This window comes from Drosophila teissieri, chromosome 3R (assembly GCF_016746235.2).
Source record: "Drosophila teissieri strain GT53w chromosome 3R, Prin_Dtei_1.1, whole genome shotgun sequence".
Classification (NCBI taxonomy): Eukaryota; Metazoa; Arthropoda; class Insecta; order Diptera; family Drosophilidae; genus Drosophila; species Drosophila teissieri.
In genome coordinates, this window is record NC_053032.1 from 8,395,623 (window position 1) to 8,417,736 (window position 22,114).

The window sequence follows — 22,114 nt, forward strand, 5'->3', positions numbered from 1 at the left end:
TTAACACCTTTTAAGAAACACCAAGCCCCATATCCTAGAACCCATCTGATTGTTGCTTCCTTTTTGCCTGTAACTATTAGTAACTAAACAATGCTTTGTGTGTGTATCGAAACGTTCAGCTTTAAGTTCCCTGCAACGCGCAGACAAACCCAAATGCAAATGTGCATTTCAAAAGTTCGGTTGAGATGTGTGCATTCATGGATTCGTTGTTGTACAATGTACATACATACCTTGTAGCTTTGTAATCCCTCAATCCAAACACACATTGCAAACACTCAAACACAAGAGACCAAAGGAAAACCTAGACGAGCTTACAACTTTTTACGAGAGCTAGACTCTCGCAAATTCCCTTTTCCTTTTTATGTTATTTTTGCATAGAAATCCTACTCGATTCACTGCTTTAAATTTGCGCCACTAATAGCCGGCGAATGAAACTGGCAGAAATGAGAGCCCCTCTTTACCACGGAAACTCCACTGACACACCCACCGATACACAGTGCATATATATCTGACATATCTGAGTATAAGCAAATCAGGAACAGATTCGAAAAGCCGCAGCTATCATGAAAGTGCAATTGAGTGCATAAATTACTCGAACAATTGTTTGCTGCCCATTATATGCTTCACAGCATCTGATTGCTGGTTAATTTACCACCACCCTTACTGCTCGATCCCCTAATGCAGCCTGTCGCTTTAAAATATGCATATAATTTAACTGCCTGCCTCTCCAAGCGTTTAGTGTGAAAAAACATTTGACGCTAGCCTTTCAGTAACCACAAAAAAAGACAGCTGCACCGGCGGCAAAACATTTATAGTAAATAAATAAAATAGATAATTGAATGTTGAACAAATAGCAAATCAACTATGCAAATCCATACTATTTAGTGAATTAACAAATTTCCTTTAGGTGGTTAAGCCTAAGCGATGAGTTGTGTTGTTTACGTAGTTAAATGTTGAGCATTAAATTTGAATTTGAAAAATATTTTCCGCCATTTGCATAAAATGGGGGATAAAATGAAATTTAAACACGCGGTTTACACATAATATGAGAACAAATAATATACAACTATGCAATTATAGCTAAACTAATTAAACCTAAACTGTAATGATCAGGTATTAAAGTTATAAAGTTTAATCAAAATATACATATTAACAAATGTGTGCTTGCGAGTGTGTGCGTGAATGTGGCCAATACAAACTCATTGCAATATAGAATACGGATTAAAACAGTTGGGCAAATATTGCGGCATACCTTAAGAGGCAAATTTAAATACTATAGCTATATACGACAATGGTACCCGTATTATTATACAACTTATACACGATAAACAACATATACCCGTGTACCCTACTTATACATACAGACCCTCATGAGGAACATGGCCGGTCGGTACTCCTACAAACCCAAAACTTCGTACAATTTTACCTTTTCAACATCTCAGTGTCTAACAAAAAGCATTAAATGTATTTCCGCAAGGGAGTTTCCAATATATTGCATGTATCAGTAAAAATATGTGTCAAGACACTCGATAATATGAGAAAATCGATAAATATATTGATATGCAAAAGGACACAATTGATTGTTTCATTTCTGGAATAAATACTTGGCCACAGAATAAAACACGAGAGAACACTGTAGTCGAGTTCCCCGACTATCTGATACCCGTTAGTCAGCTACTGGAAGTGCGAAGAAGAAATTTCAACACCGACAGCTTTTGGCGGTGGGCGGTGGGCGGTGGGCGTTAGAGTGGGTGTGGCAAGAACTTAAGTTTAATAGTTTTATGTAAGCCTAAGAACGAATGGTTTTCACTTTTGGAATTGGTCATGTCGCAATATGTTAGAGAGGTACGACCAATGACTCAATCTGTAATAGAGTCTTTGGTACGACCGAAAATGTTCGAGTAACGTTGAGTATTTTACACGCATTCTACATATTATCAAGCGACCTCTACATCTGACCTGCGCCATCTGAGAACCTGCGCCAGACCTAAGTTTACGTTGTAAGCCTTAGGAAATCGAAATCGTAAAAGCTTGAAAGCTGTGCTCAACAGTGTTGACATTTTATCTTTATACTAGTCGTTTTCCTTAGTAGGAAACTTTTTACAATATCGCATGTCGGAAAAAGTTATTATTATTATTATTACATATATACTCATAAAACTCTCAAGCTTCATACCAACTCTCTAAAACAGAAGAGCCTTACAATATTTGATTTTGATTAAAAGACGGTTTAAAATTGTTATCGATTCCAAGGAATAATCATTAGAACTTTTGTGTGGTACAGATTTTATTCAGATTCTCGGTCAAATATAGGCATCACGTTTTAGCGATAGTCTCCTAAACACTCCTAAACGCACAAACATTTGGATTCTCAGTGGGAGGAAATAGTATAAAACCATTCAAACTTGTACTATTATTATTAAATCAAATATTTCTGGGGGCACTAAAAACTTTTCAATACACAGCGTAATTACTTAATCTTATTATTCCATTAAAACCTAATATCTTTCACAATAGGTTTACTTTTTGGCATGGTTATGCTTGCCAGGTGCCTCAGCTTCTGAGGGATCCTCGGGCAATGAATCCACTGACATGGAAGAGCCTTTTGATTTCGAGCTGGCATTGGATCGCGAGGAGTTCTTCGGATACTTCACCGCTTTGGTATTGCCGGAGCACTGTAATATGAAGCGGATCTCGTCCAGAAGTTCCGTCTTGAAGCTCACCTGCCGATACGAAAGAGCAGTTGTTGAGTAAACAGTTGTTCACTAAAAGAAGGGCGAAAGTAGCATGCAGATGAAATCTATCGTAAAGCATTCATGAACTAGGCATTGTAGTATAGAACAAAATATTAGAACAAACATATTAGGAAAACTGAAATATTAAAGACGGCACAAATGAAAAGGTTGTGGATGTATTTATGGCTTCGAGCTGTCGTTTAGAAGAGCCGATGAATCGATCCGTTATTCAGATGGGGGCGACCCTTTCTCCGGCAGTTTTAGTCACGAACAGCTGGAAATATTTATAGGTCTCCATCCGCGTTACCTTGTTCTCCCGCGCACTCAAGTAGACGCTCACCACGCAGTTGACCAGGCCGTAAACACTGCCAAAACAGCTGCCCACAAACATGACCAGGTAGACGCCGCCCAAATTAGCAAATCCCAGCGAGGAGGCATCTGAGTCGGGGGCTTCCTGTGGGTTTTTCGGAGGATGTCGGAGATGTCAAAGTTTTAAAGTGTGTGTGCAATAAAGGCAGGCCAGCTAGTCGGATCGTGAGGCGGGGTATTCTCGAAGCTGGAATATTCCTGGCGGATACCTGGTTCTCATCGCTACGCTCCTTAACGCCCAGCACCATCTCGAGCAGGGAGACAAAGATGCCAAAGAAGGAGCCCACTCCCATCACCAGGAAAACACCGCCCAGGTTACTAATCTCCAGGGCCACGGCGCCAGAGTCCTCGTCCGAATCCTGCACACACCCACACATGGACGAGCTGCCAGAGATTGAGATTAGGCTGGTCACTTACCGAACATGCTCCCCCGCCACGCTTCTCCTGCCACCACTTGGTCTTCATCTTGGTCAGCAGTCCCTGCTCCTGCATCTCCAGAACGGCCTGGCTCAACGTGTCCCTGTACGGCCAGTCTGAAAACACAGATCTTGGTCAGCATGTGTCCCAATACCACGTACACTCTCAGCTGTCTACTCTTTCGCATGGCTATGCCGTATCCCTTCTCGTCCAGCAACGCTCCCACCTGGGTGAGCGTGCATCGTCGCTCTGTGATATACTCTATGGTGGTCGACTCCATGAGAAACGCGTAGTTGGAGTTCTCCACTCGATCAACTCCCTCCTGGTTGGTGTTGGTCATGTACTGCGGATTATCCCTCATGAACTCGTACATCCGCTGGTAGGTAGGATAGTTTGATTCCTGGAAATAGAAGAACTCATACATGATATTGGATAAACAGATTGGATAGACAAATAACATGACCTTACCTTAAAAAAGTTAAAAGTAGCTCCCCCAATTTTGGCCCCGTAGTTTACTCCGCCCTTGTTCTTCGATAAGTCATCCGCATCGTTAATGGGCGTTACTAAAGACTCCACAGTGAGAAAAGCCGCCAGATTAGCAGTGTAAGAGGAGACCAGAATCAATGTGAAGAACCACCAGGAAGCGGCCACGGCCCGAGTTGAGTAGGCCCTTAAAATCGAAATATTACCTTTAGCGCACTAACTATAATATACTCCATATACAAAAAGGGCTTACTTGGGAGCCAGTTCAGATCCCTGCTGAAGCAAAGCACCTATGGAGAACCACAGACAGTTGGCGAAACTAAACTGATTCTCCAATTCCGTTGGCTCCTCGATGCAGGGATACGGATTGTCCCACTCCGCCGGAGAAAGACGTCCCAGCACGAACATGCTGATGGAAACGCCCATGTAGGCCAGACCCAACCAGAGCCAGACCTCTCCTGAAAACGGGGACATGAACGAGAACAGCTTCGGTGGCTCCTTCATCGGTTTGCGAAAAAGGATGCCGATTCCTGGAATTGATTCGTGGTTTAAAATAATCAGCTAATCAGTAGTATTTAATATTTTTAATGATTTGCTCCTTACAAGGGCCTAGTTTCAATTTTCACTGTTATTTAATAAAGAAAATAATTATAGATATTTACGTAATTCTAAAACGATTATAAATGATCTACCATTTTAAATACTTTTTTAATTAATAAAGTTATATTTTATGAGGCATTTTGATTTTCATACTCTATTTATTTACTAGCTGAATAAAATGTAATACTCTTACCCAGACTCATAAAGGGTATGGTGAAGTCCACGCCACTCTCTCGTTCCGATGTCATGGTCAGATCCGTAATGGCCATGTCAGCGCGCTAATTAAATATGAAAGATTATTGTTTGGCCTCCCTGTATCCACGAACTCATGAATTTATTAATAGAAATGTGTATGCATATGTAAATATTGCGCATACGCCCGATTGAGCTTTGTAATTGGACAATGTTTAAAATATGGGTTTGAATTGCCAAGCGCGCAAATTCATTAAAGAATCATCTAATTACTATGCAATTTTAAATATAATTGCACGCCTTTAATCGGATCCAGTATTTAAAAAAATTAAATAAGTAATGCGCTGATAAATGTTCTAAGAAACTGTACTTAAATGAGTTGTAATTATCAGGAATTGTTTGCCATTGACATGACGTTGAGTATAGGTGCAGGTTAGATTCCAGAAGTGATTGGATGGATTACCTATAAATGCCTCTTACCATGAAATCAACTGTTAGTTTTTAAAACCCAATCAAACTATGTGGTTTTATATTAGCAGCTTGCTAATATGCGTATTATTAGGCATAGTTCGTTTCGCAAGTGCTGGCACATACAGTTCAAGTTATGAGGCCCATAGGAATTCTCTGCTTAACATCTTTCACAATCCATTTGTGAATGACTCTATTAAGGAAAGAAATATTCCGGAGCTAATCGCTTTTTATCATCGCTATCCCACAGACGTTCCTCTTTCCGACGCAGACAGGCAACAATTTGAAAGGTTTATTCATGACTACAGGGACTACCGGAGAGTTTTGATTGATGGTGTTCCGCCCCAAGGAGGAACATTTGGAAACGTATTCGGACACTTCCTAGGCAGAGTCGGAACGCGGTATATTTCGTCTCTGTTTAATAAGAAAAGGGAGGAAGGCCAGTCCACCCATGCCAAAAATTCCACTACACCGCCTTCAAGGATTCAAGACATAACTAAATAATCGTAATTTATAACAAATCGTGCCTCATTTACTTTCATGCTATTGATATGTTCTGGATCTTAGAACTCAGAAGTAATTTGTTTATGGTCTGAAAAACTATAAAAATCGATCTATAAATAAACTAGTCAATAACACTCAGTGTGTAATAGAATTCTAAACGTTTAGACTGTAAAAACCCTATTTGGATGCTTAAGATATCTGTCTTGCTAAACTACATATAAATTCATCATTGAATGAAAGCTCACAAAGTTTGCTAATAAGCGGAATTAATATATTATCATGGTGTCCAAATGCGAATAATACTATGTGGGAATATCAGATTAATCGCTTAACTATAAACCAAATTAATTTGAGGCAATTGAGGCCACAGGCACTCTGAAATAGTCTGCCATTTATGACGGCATTAACGCTTACGTTAACGATGATGGCAGCATTTATGGCTATTCAATGCAAATCAATAACCACGCAGGACGAACATGAGATAAGCTAACTGATTTAAATGGCCGCAAAGCAACGGATGTGGACTAGATTTATGTGCCCCCAGGACTTTACGACCTTCGCCAAAACTCACACTGTCAATAATCTCTCGCAACATGCCATTCCATTCGCCGGTTTTGGGATCGATTCCACCATACTTGTTGTCCTCCTGGAGACGCCACGTGTAGGAGAAGCCCAGCTTCTTGGACAGCTCGTCAATTAGCTCGATGCCGAAGCCCTCGAACTGATCGTTGCCCTCCAGCTTCTCGGAGGTCTCCTTCAGCATGCCATAGGGTTCACTCTGGATTTCGCATTTTACAAACAAGGAGAAGGAAAGTCATGGTCAGCTTGGCCCCAGACCTTTATGCCCACGCCCACTACTCACAATGGCCGTGATGACGACAAAGCTTTTGTTCACCAGCGAACGCATATCCGGCTCCAAGGAGTGCGCCGGGGCAGGACGGTTCTCCTGGAAGCCATCCTCGCCGCTCCATTGTCCGATTTTCTGCATCCCCGAAACGCCCAGCTCGATGACTTCCAGCTCGAAATCCGTGCGGAGTCCCTCGTAGTCAAACCGAATGGGTCCCGTGAGGCCATTCAGCGTTAGCTGCGGACCGAGACTCGTTGCATGAGTTATTCAGAATCAGAAAGTTTTCCGTACAGAGAAAAAAGTTCTCGGAAGAAGTGAAAATGTTGAAACTTTATAGGATTATAAGCCGTATTCTGGACAGTTCTTATAAACAAGTTAATACGCATTGAATAACAGTAGAACAGTAATAGCGTCATAAGATTTTGTTATACAAAATAGGACAAACAACAAGCTAGACATCTTATTCAAATAAAGTGAGTCAAAGAAAAAAGTGAATGCATTGCCACTTCTGTGATCATTTATATTTAAAATGTCGTGCTTAGCATTGTTTGATTGTTATGTACCTTATGATTCAAGTACCCCACCGTGCCCCAGACTCACCGACTTCATGTAGTTGACGAGAGTGTAGCCCTTGTCCCAGGCACTGTCATCGTTACAACTGAGGGCCACGGGCCGGAAGTTCACATGCTTGTAGGTCTCGGCCAGAAGCTGGACGCCGTCGTAGACCAGGGCCATGCTGTTGGTCAGGGGACAGGACACTGTGGAGGAGGAGTCATAAAGGCTAACGTCATTTATCATTTCCACCAGCGCTGGGGGCCATGAAAGTGCAATTCAATTATTTAAATTCAGCCAAGCGAATGGATTTCGGATTTGCATAAATTGTCTAGATGGCACGACTCCCAGTGGCACGACACTTTCAGGTGGGGCTGACATTCTTTTTTGATTTACCGTTTTGGAAGGGTTCCTCACTCTCGTAAAGTGCCTTGGCCACCTCCTGCACCTGTTCGCTATCCGGCGACACGACGCGGATACCCGTGATGTTGGTTCCGGCGTGTTGGTATGGCTCCAGGTCCATGGTGTGCCAGTCCAGGTTGCCGATGATATAGCGGTAGTCGCTGGTCACCAGACCCACCTGCTGGGCTTGCTTGAAGAGCTCTGGCAGGGTGGCCATGGATCCGACCACCACGAACGAGAAATCATCCGCATTGCGTATACGCCGCAGTACATTCCGGTAGTTCCCGTTCAGATCAAGCTCGTAGCGTCGGACCGTGACCGTGGGTCCAGCGGTGCCGTACATCTGCAGCAGTTCCCTCACGGTGGCCAAGTACTCGCCCGACTCGTAGATGATGGTGAAGCTCTCCCACCCCAGGGCCACCACCATGTCCCGCAGGGCCACGCCCAGCGTGGCTGGATGTGGGTGCAGATTGATGGTCGGCAGCTGGGCCCCAAAGTCCCAGCGCGTGTCCAAAAAGGGCAGCTCCTTGGCGTCGCAAATGCTCATCGCGTGACGGGCGGCCAGATTCGAGGTGGGACCGAACACGGCTACCAGATTTTGCTGTGCATGAGTGGAAAAGAATGATTTCAATATCCGCATATCCCTAGGTATTGCTTGGGCAAGTGTTTTTAGTTGTGAAGTATACCCTTAGCATTTTGCAGAGCTTCTTGGAGGTCTCGAAGGAGTTTCCTGGCTCAATCGAGACGGACACTCCGTGCAGCTCCAGATCCTCATTCTCCTCATTCGCCTTGCTGATGGCCAGATGGAAGATCTTCTCTAGATCCGGTTCGGTGTTCTCGTAGACGAGGCCTGCAGGCGAAAAGTATTTCAGGGAGAGTGTCACTCTTTTTCGCTCTTTGTTTTGCTTAGTGGGTTCTGTTTATATTTTTATTTCGCGAATTCGCCGCCGCCATCGGCCAACGGTGCGTATGCGGCATAAAAATACATGACACATTTGCATGCTGCGCTGCAAATTCCTGCTTACGTAACTCAAGCGAAAAATGCGCTTTACTTACCCACATTCGTCCTTTCTCCGTGGCATCCGAGAAAAACCAATAGGAAGCTCGTTAGGATGAAACCAAGTGGAAAACTCGCTTCTGCTGAAATCATATTCCCGAACCGCGTCTCTCAAAGGGCTTTTACCGCGAATAGTAATCAAAAATTCAGAAATATTTGCTGCGGTTGACGCGCAATGAATTCCGCAATTATTTCCAATTAATTGCGCGATTGTTCGTCGAACTAAATTTGCACATTTCTGCTGGCTGTCCGCCGCCACCGGGAATGCAAATAAAAATGGCTAAGAGCACAAAAATACGGCCAACAGCAATCTGCTGTTGATGCTGCGGCAGCTGATAAATTCGCCTCGAGTATTTTTAACCACTCTTAGGTTCTTCTGAATGAAAGTGTTTGGGTGCCGGAAAGTGTTGTTCCCCAACATTCTCTAATTAAATCCTACTTCGGTGAAGGATTAATTAGATAAACTTCACCTTTTGGGGCCAATTCAACCCTGAAATGGATCAGTTCAAAGTGCCGGCTGTGCTGAAAGTTGAAAATAAATCCGCCGCAGTAACAAAACGTGCATAGCATACAATTCCACTGCTAATGGAAGCGGGCACTGGACCCTGAATGGCAGATATCCAACTGATTTGGGAAAAACAGAAATAAACAAGGCGAAAACGAAAATAGCCGAGTGCAGGGGTTGCCCAAAGGGGCCAAGAGATTGAAAACAGCTTTCCACCAAAATTGTTGTGGCTCCACGGACGTGCAACAAGCATCGATAAGTGCAGAAAAGAAATAAATGGAAAAGAAGGGTCTGTCCCAATGGCTGTAAGCAAATTCATTGCATTTCACTTGGAAAGTTGGATGGTACTAGGGTGCCAAGCCATTCCATCTGGCCAGGGACGTGCGACACACTTGTGGATGTTTGAAGGCCCAGCACGATTTAGGGACCGGGCTTTGAATAATCCATTTAGAGCATGCAAAGCAGGGTAACGTGGCTGGTCCCCGACATCTCATATTTTTAATAATGATGGGGCTGAAATGTAAAAAATTACTACAAAAAGCTGCAGTTGCATACACTGGCAGCCATGCCGGAAGGTTTTTGTGTTCCCCACTTTCGGGCATGTCCTTCACACACACAATGCCGTCAAAAGGACGAAGGCCAGGCACTGTTAAGGGGGCGTGGTCGGGCATGTTCGCCAGCAGCAAACTGTTGCTGTCAGCTGTGAATAAAATCAACGTCTCCGCCAACAGAAGGCTCCTGCCGTGACTGCCGCCCAGGATGCACTTATCCTCGAGCTGCAGATTTAAAAATAACAGCCTTTCGTCGTGTCTGAAAGTTGCTAAAAATTCCCGATCGCGGAACAACTCAAACTTTAAAAAGCACCTAAACTTATTTTCTGAAGTCGAAATGGCTATGTATCGTTACTTATTGTGAGACCCGGATTTATAAAATTGTATTTTTTATTAAAATGCCCTTCAAAAAGATTATTTCATTAAAAAGTAGATGGAAATAAAATGATAGTTTATATGTTAGTTTTAAGATGTTTGGGAAAGTGTCATTTTAGAATTTTGACATTATTTTGCACGTGCTCATATCATTCGATGCTATTTTAAGGGTATTCAAATGTCACTTTTCTCCTACATTTGTCTGCTGCTGGTATTTTGCCAGTGGCGTGGTGTTAAATTGCCCAGCAGCGAAGCGCGTGCATTTGCATTTACATAACCGTGTGCCGGCGTCAATGTATCTTGAGGATACGCATTCTGGCACTCACCGCGTGCCTGGGCGTGCACTTTAAGCTACGAATGGAGAACTGCTGGCATTATGCACACGAACGCCAGGACCCAGATCCACGGGCTTACTTAACCACACGGTCACTGCGTGCATTTGCATAAGTGTCCGCGTTGAGTTCTCTAGTGGCAATTAGTGAAAGTCTCTAGTTTCCAATCTGTGGACGAAAGAGGATCGATTATGTGTTAAAGAATTAAGAACGTCCTATATGTCACGAAGTTTTATATGAGATATTATATATTTGGAGTTAAAGGTGTGTGGGAACTTGCAGACGCAACCTGCGTATATAGAATCTGCATGGTTAGCCTCCACATACTTGAATTAATTTTTTTAGTTATTGGCTATTTCCTTTTAACTTTTGTAATAGAATCTATTTGATTCTGTTCATTATCTGCTTTGGTGTAAGTCATTCCTTTTCCATAACTTGCTTTGAATGCTTTACTTTCCATCCATATTAGCTGATAATAGCAATTGATTTGGATCTCCTTGACATATCAGATTATGGCCTTTTTCCCAATACGATTATTGGCTCTAACTCATATTTTTCGAATGGATTGGGGTCTGAAATATTTGGACTGGTGTTGATTGGAGCTTATTGCTGATTTCACATAATTTGTTTTGCATTTTGGGGCACGCCAACTTTGTTTGGTCTGTCAATGCCAGAGTGGCAAAAATATCCAGAGAAATCAAATGCACAATTGCACTGGAATCTTGATTGACACAAGGCAGCCTTGGAGTGCCAGAGTTTATTTTGGGTGCCTAAAATGGCTGCGGCAAGGTTACAACAGCAGATCGTTGAGTGTGCACCTCAAAAAGGACAATGGCTGAGGGCTTCTTTTCAGCCGTTATCGCCAAGGTGGCCAACCCAACACCTAACCCATTAGAGCCCATTTTGTCGCCCTGCGGAACTGACAGCCCGAAAGGTAAACAGGCAAACAAACCAGAAATAGCATGCAAACTGGGCGACAATTTGGCGCGTTGTCAAAACAAAGTGCTCCAGCACACACACACAGATACACTTAGTCGCACACAGTTACAAAGCGGCACAGATACAAAGCGGCTGTGAGTATATATGAGCGAGCGAAGGCAGCCATACAAAATCAATTTGAATCGCGCCAGTCAGCCAGACAAACAAGGAGCATTCAAGGCTTGGACAGAAACGAAACGGAAGCGCGCAATCCTCAAGAGAGTAAAGCCATCGCCCACTCACACTCGCACACTCACGTTCAAAGTGGCACACACGCACACACACTCATGCAGGCAGCGCGTAATGGCGCGCAAAATGTTGCGCCATCTTAATGCGTGCCCAAAACCGCAATTCATGGCCGCAGATTCTTTGAAGGGGAGGGGAAAGAGGCGGGCGGCTGATAAGAAGCAGCGGCATTGCCCGCATACTGAGAGGGAACGGTGGAGGGAGTGAGAGCGGGAGCGGGACCGGGACCGGGAGCGAGAGCGAGAAACAACGTCAGCCGCAACCGGAAGCGGAAATGAGCGGAGTAAGCAAGCGAACGGCGGCAAACTAAAGGGGTTCTCGACGGGTTGAACGTTTTAAAAGCCATGCCCAAACTCACGACATCAGTGTTTTCATTGCAATTAGCAGCAGACTTGGCAAGAGCACCGGGAGAAATTTTTTTTATTACTTAGTGGTGGTCTTTCCTAACAAATATTATAAGCTACCCCGTTTCTTAGTCTTACTAAGCTCTGAATTGATTAGGCTCTCAGATTATCAGCTATGATAGTAAACAATCAGATATGTTTTTACTTTGCAAATTTTGCTAAAAGTTTAGCCTGTACTAAACAATCCTATTGAAACACATAGGTTTAAAAATAAATAATGCCAGCATGCTCAAATAAGTTAAAGCTAGTTCCTTCATAGCCCATGTCTGTGTGTATCTCCAGCCCCTCTCGGCCGGATCAAAGGGCTAACCCCCTATACTCTTATAGGGGGTAGGAGAGAGACTGCGTATTCGTTACGGCTCGCTGTTGTTGACTTACTTGCAGCGAGTGGCACGCATGTCCTGGCAAACAAAGGACGTTTGGTGGAATGTTAACAGCAAACAGGTGAGCTGCTAACAGGCCACCAAGCAGTCTGGCGCTGATGTGGCCCAAACCGAGGGCAGAGTGGCCCATTTGGCACGAGGCCAGAACAGGCTGGCTGGCCAAGGCAGCCCAACCAGTTGCATGGCCTGCTGTGGCATGTTAATGTCAGTGTCACGGCGTCAAATTGTCAGCGGCCTGTTGCCACTCGGGGCAGCCCTTCCCTTTCTCCCTCACACCCACACACTCATACATTGTGAAAAAATCAACCAGGATAGTTGGCATGCCGTGGCACAAAGTATGTGCGACGCCCTAAAGTATGCCATGTGCCATAATTTGCTATGACATGGCGACGAACTTTGCCCCGAAAAGGGGAAGCCACCCACCTTACGCCAGCTGAATGCTAATGCTAAATCGTCTTTTCAAACGCACAATTTAGGCAGCAGCATCTCTGGCATTAAACAACAGAGTAATCCAGCGTATTGGCCATTAAGCATACGCACTGCGGACCCTCGTCAAATTAATAACATGCGGGCGGCAAAAGTCGGCGGACAACCCTTCGAGCGGCTATATACATATGCCAGAAGTATCCGTGCACATTTTAGAAATTTAACCACTTGTTAAACAATAATATCCAATTTCAAAACACGGCCAGCGAGTGCGCAGGCCAGAGGAACTGAGAGTGGCACACTTCCCCAGAGAAATCCAGAGAGAAATATCTCCTCTTCCCCAATGCATACACACAAATGTACACCAACGAGCGAGTGAAAAGCGTTCTGGGTTCAGCCAGGCCAGAAGCCCCGTCAGTTCGACACGAGGCCTGAACGAGTGCGGACGCGTTTGGCGGACAGAAAACGAAAGGAAAGCAACAGCAGCCAGTCCCACTAAAGCTGTAAACAAACCCATATAGTGGCCCACGTTCGCGAGTGTCCATATGTGTGATTAGATTTGTTGGAAATAGCCAATCCGATCCTCAAACGGCATCCTAAACGGCATCATGCCCGAAATCATCGAGCTGAACGTCGGCGGCGTGAGCTACACGACCACATTGGCCACACTGCAGCAGGATAAAAGCACGCTGCTGGCGGAGCTCTTCGGCGAGGGTCGCGATGCGCTGGCCAAGGACAGCAAGGGTCGCTACTTCCTGGACCGCGACGGCGTCCTCTTCCGCTACATCCTGGACTTCCTGCGCGACAAGGCGCTGCACCTTCCCGAGGGGTTCCGCGAGCGTCAGCGGCTCCTTCGGGAGGCGGAGCACTTTAAGCTGAACGCCATGCTCGATTGCATCCGCAACGAGCGGGACGCCCGACCGCCCGGGTGCATCACCATCGGCTACCGCGGCAGCTTCCAGTTCGGCAAGGACGGACTGGCCGACGTCAAGTTCCGGAAGCTGTCGCGCATCCTGGTCTGCGGTCGAGTGGCCCAGTGCCGAGAGGTGTTCGGCGATACGCTGAACGAGTCGCGGGATCCGGATCATGGCGGCACGGATCGGTACACCTCGCGGTTCTTCCTGAAGCACTGCTACATCGAGCAGGCCTTCGACAATCTACACGACCACGGATACCGTATGGCCGGAAGCTGCGGATCCGGAACCGCCGGCTCGGCAGCGGAACCCAAGCCGGGCGTGGACACTGAGGAAAATCGCTGGAACCACTACAACGAGTTCGTCTTCATCCGAGACTAGGAAGCTAATAGAGGCACCCCAGAACACCCCACCCAATCCACCTCTGTATCGTTATTTTTTCTTTGTGCGCGATTTGTTTGGAAATAGAATTTCGATAACCAGACCCATCATAATGGACAGGATCAGGAGGAGGACGCACATATTTCAATGGCTTTAGTTTCAACCCACCTATTGATATACAAATGGGAACATTTCGAATGTACAATTGAACTAACAATCCACACTTAAGTCTAGAAGATTATTGACACACATAGATAACTAAATACTAAACGTGTTTCCTTGTATTGCCTTGATTACTTACAACTTTGCTTACGCGTTCATCATAAATCAGGGTGGGCCCATTAAATTCGATAAACGAGCTGGTCTGCTCCAGACTCTTTGATGAATGAAAAGCGATTCGGATTTACTGGCTGACAACAAGTGAAAACAATTCGGCAAGTGCAGATAACAAAGCAAAGCGAACGTTTTATTAGCCCCAACTTTTGTTGATCCAGTGCAGTATAAACAAGATGAGAAGAAAACATTAAACAGATTAGCATCAATGAAACCAACTCAAACGGGGAGGAACTCACCACATGGATAACGTATTTGTGGTAATTCAATCACACTGAACAATTTGAAATACGGGTTACTTTTTGAAACAAACTAACGAATTATTGTAGCAACAGATACCACAAGCAACCAAACCCTAACCCAAGCAAATGGTAAATATAAAGTTTTATTAGTCTAATAAAAGTCGAAACTTGAACTAAAGAATATACAAATAGCGAAATAGGACAACGGCGAACGACACGACATGTGGCCCCAAAAATACGTTGATCCAAGCCCTAAAGCAGCCTGCAATCCATAAAACTCAAACACGAATCGATATTTGAAGTACATTTACTATACAAACCAAACAGCGGCTGTCATAAGATACGCCCTTTTGCCATAACTCTTAAATCGTTTCCGATTCAGAAAAATGGCACCGGATTTGCGGGCAACACTTGGCCTGGCAACTTTGGGTCCTGCAGCAACAATTGGAAACGATTTAAAAGTGCGTTTTAGAAAACAGCTGAGCCCCTCGTACTTTCATACACCGGATTTCATGGCCAATCCAGAAATGCGATCATCTTTGATCATGGCTGGTTTCCATCATTTGTCGAAGCCAAATGAGAATAGTTGTGCGATTATGAATTATTAATGAGCTGCAATGAGAAATGCCAAATACCAAATGGTCACAAGGACTTCCAGAATTACTATGGGAAAACGACACATACGAAACTAAATTTGCTGAACTTTAGAAAGGCTCTGTTACTATTGATTTTATCAACATTGGGAGCGAATCCATGAAAATGTTTTTTCGCTGACATATCTCGGAACGCAGTTTCGACATTTCCGCATGTTTATTGTTGAACTCGCGTCATGAAATTTCACTTGAAATTTATGGATCGAAGCGCTTGGGCGGAAATCTGAATTGGAAATGCCGATGCGCAACAATTGAAACAAAACACTCATGAAATTTACGAACAATTTGTAAAAAACAATACCAAATAAATTCTATAAATCGTGTGTAAAGAGGCAAGCAGCATATGTATGTTATCATCAGCTATAGTGTGCATGAAAACTTATTAAGCCCCATTATATACTGACCCCGACTCGATGTGAGTTGACGGCTCTTACACAGATAATATGAATCGATATATACAAATATCTATATATACCTAATTATATATTAAAAAAATTGTCGATATTGAAAGTATCTTATAAATGTTTAGTATTATATGTAATTGAATCCAGATTGAACGGACAGGGCGCCGGATATGAATTGTATCATTAATAAAATAAAACTGAAACTAATTCAAATTAACTAAAACAAAATGTAAAATGTACTTAGAAAAGCGCGAAGTAAAACTGCTAAAATAGCCAATCATTGTGCGACTAAGCAAGCATATGTATGTAAAGAGGTATAACTTGCGAAAAGCGAAAAGCAAACAATAAATTACAGAAACCATAAATAAAAGGATATTTTTTTTTGGGCGCAGGTGGTTCTTAGCGCATATGTACATATATGTATATGTATGTATATTCGGGGCTTAAATTCATTTGGTTGCTTACTCCCAGCTAATTAATTGGCTGTGGCCTACAAAATTTGTGCTGCATTATTAAATTCAATAAATAAATTACGAGGCAGCCAAATTCGCTGACATTGATAGCGACATATAAAATTTATGGGCTGCCAGCTTCCAACTGGCGATAGCTCATTAAAATTGACAGCTAAACAAATAAAAACAAAATGCAAACACAATCATAAAGAAATCAAATATACATTGAAAATAAAACAAACAACCCAGTCGAGCCAACAAAAATAAGAGGACAAACAATGGCAAACAGAACTTTTGCGGGGAAAAGCGGCGCAAACATCAGCCTCAAAAAGTGGGCTCAAACAAAAGTCTATATAAATAGCTGAAAGTCGGGAGATGAATGAAGGCGACCATTAAAGCGGCAGCAACAATTCCTCATTTGTTTAAATTCAAAGCAGGCAACAGTAATTTTACTGGGCTGAAAGGTCCTCGCAGAAGAAACAAAAACCAAAACGGGGGCTCTGAGAAATGAAATTAGAAGGGAAAATGCTTTCCTCCTTTTCGCAATTTCCCTCTTTGTCCCTTGGTGTGTGTGTTGAAGTGTGTGCTTCGGGAGCAGAAAGGTATACCAATAAAAGCCGCACGAAAGTTGGCGCCAATCGGAAATGCACTGCATAAAAGGATACCCAGAATACGGACTGAAGATCCAAGATGAGCTGATGTGCCACCTGCATACTAAGCATTACGCAGGATTTCTTTATGCCCCGCTCTATGAGAGTGTTTGTATGTGTGTGTATGTGTGTGTGGAAAGGACGTGGGTTTGACTGTTATTGACTGTGCGAACTCAAGATGTACACAATATGCAAATTGCGAGTCCAGAATGAGGTAAAATATCAGGCAGCTCCAAGCTGAATTTTGGTATCTGCTGTGCACATATAAATTACAGAGCAAATACTTGGCCTTGCTTACTCCTGAATACACTATGAGAAATCTGTACTAAAAATTTGAAAGCATTTTTGTGAAGATTATTAATAGTCTTTCACTGTCATTTGTTCATTTTATATATTCATATATATATAAATTTATATACATATATAGATATGAAATCTAAAAATTATTCAACACATAGTGACATTACTTTCATTTAAACTACATTTGCAGTATTCGCGGATAAACTATACGATTACGATACGATACGCTGTTGTTATTAAAGAAACAAGTAATCAAAATATAATATTTGAAATTTTATCCGACTACGGCGACAGACCTATTCGGAAAAATAACAAAATGGCAGCACTGCCACAGAAAGCTGAGTGGAAAAGGCGGCGGATGTGTTGTCAATTTCTGAGCCTGGGAAATGAAATGATGCCTTTTTGTCTCTTACGGTAAATTACCTTGATTTGATTTGGCCGTAGCCAAGTTGCGTCGTTGATTAACATTTTCGCTCTTCTCAGCCGGTAACAGCAACCAAGTCGGGCACCCTGTCATCTTCAATTAGTCCCGAAACGAAGAAGGAAAGCGGTCCCTCGACCATCCTTTCTCAGCTGGAGGCGGTACAACAAAAGTGTCATCTGCGTGCTTTATTTATTCATAAATATAAATTTAGCATAGGTCGCGGCAAGATTACTTAAAGCTGTCCTCAATAAAGCAGCATCCCTTGAGGAGTGCCAAAGTTTGGAGCCTTTTAGGCTCAGCGTTCTTCGTGACTGCCTTTATTGCCAAGCCAAATGGAAAGTGCGGCGTACTTTGGTGCCAAATTTACACATTAATTACCAATGCGCAGGTTGTGAAACGTAAGTCCTATACCCTTCAATAAAATTTTAAGCAGGTTAAGAAGGCGCAACGACATTCTGTTTCCCAGATGAATATTACGGAAAGTTTTCCATTAAATAAGTAAAAGGGATCGAATATTATTCCAGTATCTGGTAGTTTACCCATAACATGATAAATATACTCCTATAATAATAAAATCCGACAGGCTCAGTTCAGATAAATTCATTAAGCAAATCATAGTTTCTTATTTCATTAAGAGAATTATCTGGTATATTAATGATAAAAGATAAACATTGTTCATAGGCTCAAAGTAAGCAGCTCATAACTAGTGGAGACTATTAAATCATTCAATCTATAGTTTGATAATGAGGGCATCGTGATAAGTGCAGCTTAGATAGTGCGTGCTTATGGTCAAGAGATGTGTGTGTTGGCAGCAAAGTTAGCAATTTGTTGAATTTTATGTTTATTTCCGCATTCAATGTCGTTGCAAACATTTTCTCGAATATCGTTCAAACACAAACAAAGAAGTAGAAATGTAGTATGTATGTATATGTAATCATTGCACGTCCACACATGCTCCCCAGCAAAGGCTCCCACGCAGATATGTACTTGGCCATAATGACCGCTCATTCGCCATACAGACCCCGAAACCCTATTTACAACTCGTATTGCCATTAGTTTTAAAGGCCCACTCGTGCGTGTGAACAGTGAAATGTGAGTGTAAGTACGACAGTCATAAAATAACACGTGGGCCGAGGGAAGTAGGATAACTATTGTTATGCCTCTGACGACATTTTATCCTGTAAGAGCCAAGTGAAATGCTGACAACTTAAATGGAATCACAGTTGTGTAATTAGAAAAAGTGCATAATACTGGATCTGGCATAAAAAATATGAAATAAAAATTTTATTGACTGACGTTGCCTCCTGTGAGGGTTGAACTCACGGCCTTTGGTTTACGAGACCAACGCTCTACCACTGAGCTAAAGAGGCGCTGCGCAAAGCGCCGCCAAATGACTTATACAAGCTAACGCTGTGCTAAGAGTGGTGAAAAATTTGATAACGTAAACGAGAGAGATAGAGAAAGCATGAGGGTTGTTCGAACTAAAAGCAAACAGATCGAGACGCTATTCAATATTTTGGGCTTAAAAGAGCATGTTGTTCAAGTAAGTTAAGGGTTATATAAATAACAACAAATAGTTTTATTATTTTACACGTTGTATTTATTACTAATGTTTTTTTCCAATTTAACGCTTTGTAGGGAAGGTTGGCCCAGACATGTGCCCTAGGTACATATGTATAGGGAAACTTACGCTTAAAGTAAGGTTAACATGTCAGTACTTCAAGAAACAAGTTTGTTTAGAACATTAGAACATAATATTCAATAATAATTAATCTATTTAAAAAATATTTTAATTAAGGCCAAAAAATCATATTTCTTAACTGCCTCCTGTGAGGGTTGAACTCACGGCCTTTGGTTTACGAGACCAACGCTCTACCACTGAGCTAAAGAGGCGATGTGGTGATCGTTGCCAAATACTCTATGGGAAATAACCCTGTGAGTAGTGAGAATAAAGGCTGTTAGAATTATGAGAAGCAGATCAAGATCAAGTATAATTTTCTTCTCTCCTAAGGTTTTCAATATTGTTTAATAAAACGTATTTTGTAGTGTATATTACTATATCGCTTATTGTATTTATATTATGCGATCGCAAAAATAAAATTTCCGAAAAAAATACATATGTATATGTAACTTTATATTCTTTTTTTTTATTATTAAAAAGTTTGAATATGAATATATGTTTATTAGACATAAAGTTAACTATTTTTAATTATATTCGATGATACATGTTTTATATTTTTAAATATTTATTGACAACTAATACTAAGCATATTTATTACGACTAAAAGGTTCTGGTTCTAAAAGATAGATCGATCCTGTGGGTGGAAACTTTGTATTCAATTTCACTAGAATTTGTTTAAAGTTTAGGTCATGTTTCAATTATAGGTCTAACTCTAATGCTAGAAAGACCATTTTTTTTATTTAAAAACTTTAAAATTTGTTTAACCTTTGTTTTAAGCCGTAATTAAAAAAGAACATCAGCGACTGCCTCCTGTGAGGGTTGAACTCACGGCCTTTGGTTTACGAGACCAACGCTCTACCACTGAGCTAAAGAGGCTACGTTCTTGCGACTGCCAAAAAGTATATTCAAAACCAACACTGACAAAGAGCTAGAGGGAGCGGTAAATCACGGAGGATGCGCACGCGCAATGAGAACATACTGAACTGTAAAGTACTATGAATCTAAATTAAACAATATTATTGCAAAAATTCATATAAATATAAAGTACTATTTGACCAGTAGTTAAACAACATAGAATTTTTTCTGGAAATAAATAATAATCTAAGTATGCGAATGTTATCTATGTTAAGATAAGATAAGTCTCTAATTAGCTGACTATTACTTCTTTCCGCAAACACGTAGATAAGGGCTATTAACTAATAGGCCACCTATTTTCTAATTGCAATATGCATTAGACAGTTAATATGTGGCCATCCATCATGATGCCCGACCACATGCTGTCTCTGTTTGCAGTGTCTCCTGCTGTTGACCAAGGCTCACAGAAACATCACTCATTGTCAGAAGGACATACACACGTTCTGCATTATGTGTGTGCCACAAAGCGGAAATGCTTTGTGGCAGCTCCAAATGAAAGTATTTCCCTTTTTGCGGCCCCCAACATAAATTCAAATTTCACCCGACCTCAGCGGACAAAATACAAGCCATTTTCTGTCGTCCGGCCTTGGCTTTGTTTCAACTTGAGCAGCCAATGACAAATTCACTTGTCACACAACACAATTGCGGTGAGTGATGGCGCCTTTTCCAGCCCTAGGTGGATGGGATAGCAGTGAAAAACGCCAACAGATGTCTGCGATATGCGAGTGACAATTCTATTAGTAACGAATCGAATAGTCCAAGCCACAGCCAGAAATAAGACGGAAGAAATAATTCAAATAGGAAATTGTTATTTTATTCTGTTCTTACCCATTTCGGAAAATTATAACAACAACTACTTTCAATTACATTATTAATCTACTATTTACATTAAAAGTTATTTATATGTATTTGAAGCACTAAATTCTCGTTCTGAATGCTAACAAGAATTTGACACAAAGAAAAATGTATAAACAATATATAGAAGATATTTTTTTGTGGTGTAAACTCAGAACTTGGGAAAGGTCGAAATAAGTGGCGGTGGGGCACGCAAACGAGCCATAAACACCCGACCTAACTAGAGGCCATAAAGAAGGGGTCCTGAAACACCATGTCATGGTATAACAATCCTGGGCGTATACAATAATAAAACCGAATATGGTACAGGTAATTCTCGTTCTGGGAATAATGCATCACAGTGTCGATAAACGTTGGTTGATAAAAACTATTCATGTATTTTCGACTAGCTTAGAGTCACGGTCTTTAACCCGCATAAACTCCCCTTGGAGCTCTGCTCTCGCTGGCTAAGTGATTTACGCAACGGCGTTGGACAAATTAATTGCCACTAATCAAGTGATTTGAATTTTTCATGCACGTTCCTCGTAAGAGCGGTTCCTCCGTTTTATTCCTGAAGTTCCCATTAGGAGGCAGCATAAAACAATTTATGGTATTTTATAGCAACACTAATTGCACGCAAGTGCGAGCCTTGATTAATTGCTGTCAAAACGGGAATTAGGAAGAGGACTGCCACATGTTTATTGATTTTCAGTCCGTGCAAGCAGACTTAGGTGTATACATCTGTGATAAATGTAGCTAAACAGAAACCAGCAGAATTTATTACCAAACTCACATCGAAAAACAAGAGGAAAATTAAGGAAAATGGTCCGAGAAGCACGCCCAAAATCGTTGGGCCAAGAAGCTAATTTATAGCAAGCTGCCCGACGAGCTGTGACCTTTGGCATATGCTTTAAGAAATAACACACCGCCTCCAACTACTGGGTAAAATGTTCAGAAGGCTGTGGGTTTGCATCTTCATTTAGGGTTTGATTTTTTGAGATCTGGCCAAACTGTCGAAATTCCTCAAGCGGCAATACCCATTCCTGATTAAAATATTTGCGGTTTGTGAGCAGTTACGATTGGTTAGGCCGAGTGTAAAGCCAGG

At 42.1% G+C, this 22,114-nt stretch overlaps 3 protein-coding genes and 3 non-coding genes across 8 annotated transcripts; 2 read left to right on the top strand and 4 right to left on the bottom strand.

Moving 5' to 3' along the window:
• Nucleotides 1–2,267: 2,267 nt before the first annotated feature.
• LOC122619051 (glutamate receptor ionotropic, kainate 3) lies at nt 2,268–8,882 on the bottom strand. 3 transcript variants are annotated; one of them, XM_043795738.1, is made up of 14 exons: nt 8,626–8,882; nt 8,256–8,419; nt 7,564–8,170; nt 7,216–7,373; nt 6,631–6,852; nt 6,340–6,546; nt 4,798–4,882; nt 4,258–4,534; nt 3,990–4,191; nt 3,699–3,921; nt 3,522–3,637; nt 3,314–3,463; nt 3,043–3,189; nt 2,269–2,723 (listed from the first exon to the last, which is right to left on the bottom strand). In XM_043795738.1, the coding sequence occupies exons 1-14, from the start codon at nt 8,717–8,719 to the stop codon at nt 2,520–2,522; spliced, it is 2,856 nt and encodes a 951-aa protein (XP_043651673.1). In that variant the 5' UTR covers nt 8,720–8,882; the 3' UTR covers nt 2,269–2,519. The 3 variants fall into 3 exon arrangements, with proteins under 3 accessions (XP_043651674.1, XP_043651673.1, XP_043651675.1); XM_043795739.1 differs by lacking the exon at nt 3,043–3,189 and having other exon boundaries at nt 2,268–2,723; XM_043795740.1 differs by lacking the exon at nt 3,314–3,463 and having other exon boundaries at nt 2,271–2,723.
• LOC122621900 (protein Turandot X) lies at nt 5,316–5,768 on the top strand. The gene has a single exon (XM_043799918.1). The coding sequence runs from the start codon at nt 5,316–5,318 to the stop codon at nt 5,766–5,768; it is 453 nt and encodes a 150-aa protein (XP_043655853.1).
• Nucleotides 8,883–13,261: 4,379 nt separating the features above from the next.
• LOC122620524 (BTB/POZ domain-containing protein KCTD12) lies at nt 13,262–16,090 on the top strand. Its single transcript, XM_043798023.1, has one exon. It carries the CDS (start codon nt 13,435–13,437, stop codon nt 14,119–14,121), a length of 687 nt encoding a protein of 228 aa, XP_043653958.1. The 5' UTR covers nt 13,262–13,434; the 3' UTR covers nt 14,122–16,090.
• Nucleotides 16,091–18,877: 2,787 nt separating this feature from the next.
• Trnat-cgu lies at nt 18,878–18,949 on the bottom strand. The gene has a single exon. It is a non-coding gene; the product is annotated as a tRNA-Thr (tRNA).
• A 451-nt stretch (nt 18,950–19,400) lies between these two features.
• Nucleotides 19,401–19,472, bottom strand: Trnat-cgu. The gene has a single exon. It is a non-coding gene; the product is annotated as a tRNA-Thr (tRNA).
• Nucleotides 19,473–20,064: 592 nt separating this feature from the next.
• Nucleotides 20,065–20,136, bottom strand: Trnat-cgu. Its single transcript has one exon. It is a non-coding gene; the product is annotated as a tRNA-Thr (tRNA).
• Between the last annotated feature and the right edge of the window lie 1,978 nt (nt 20,137–22,114).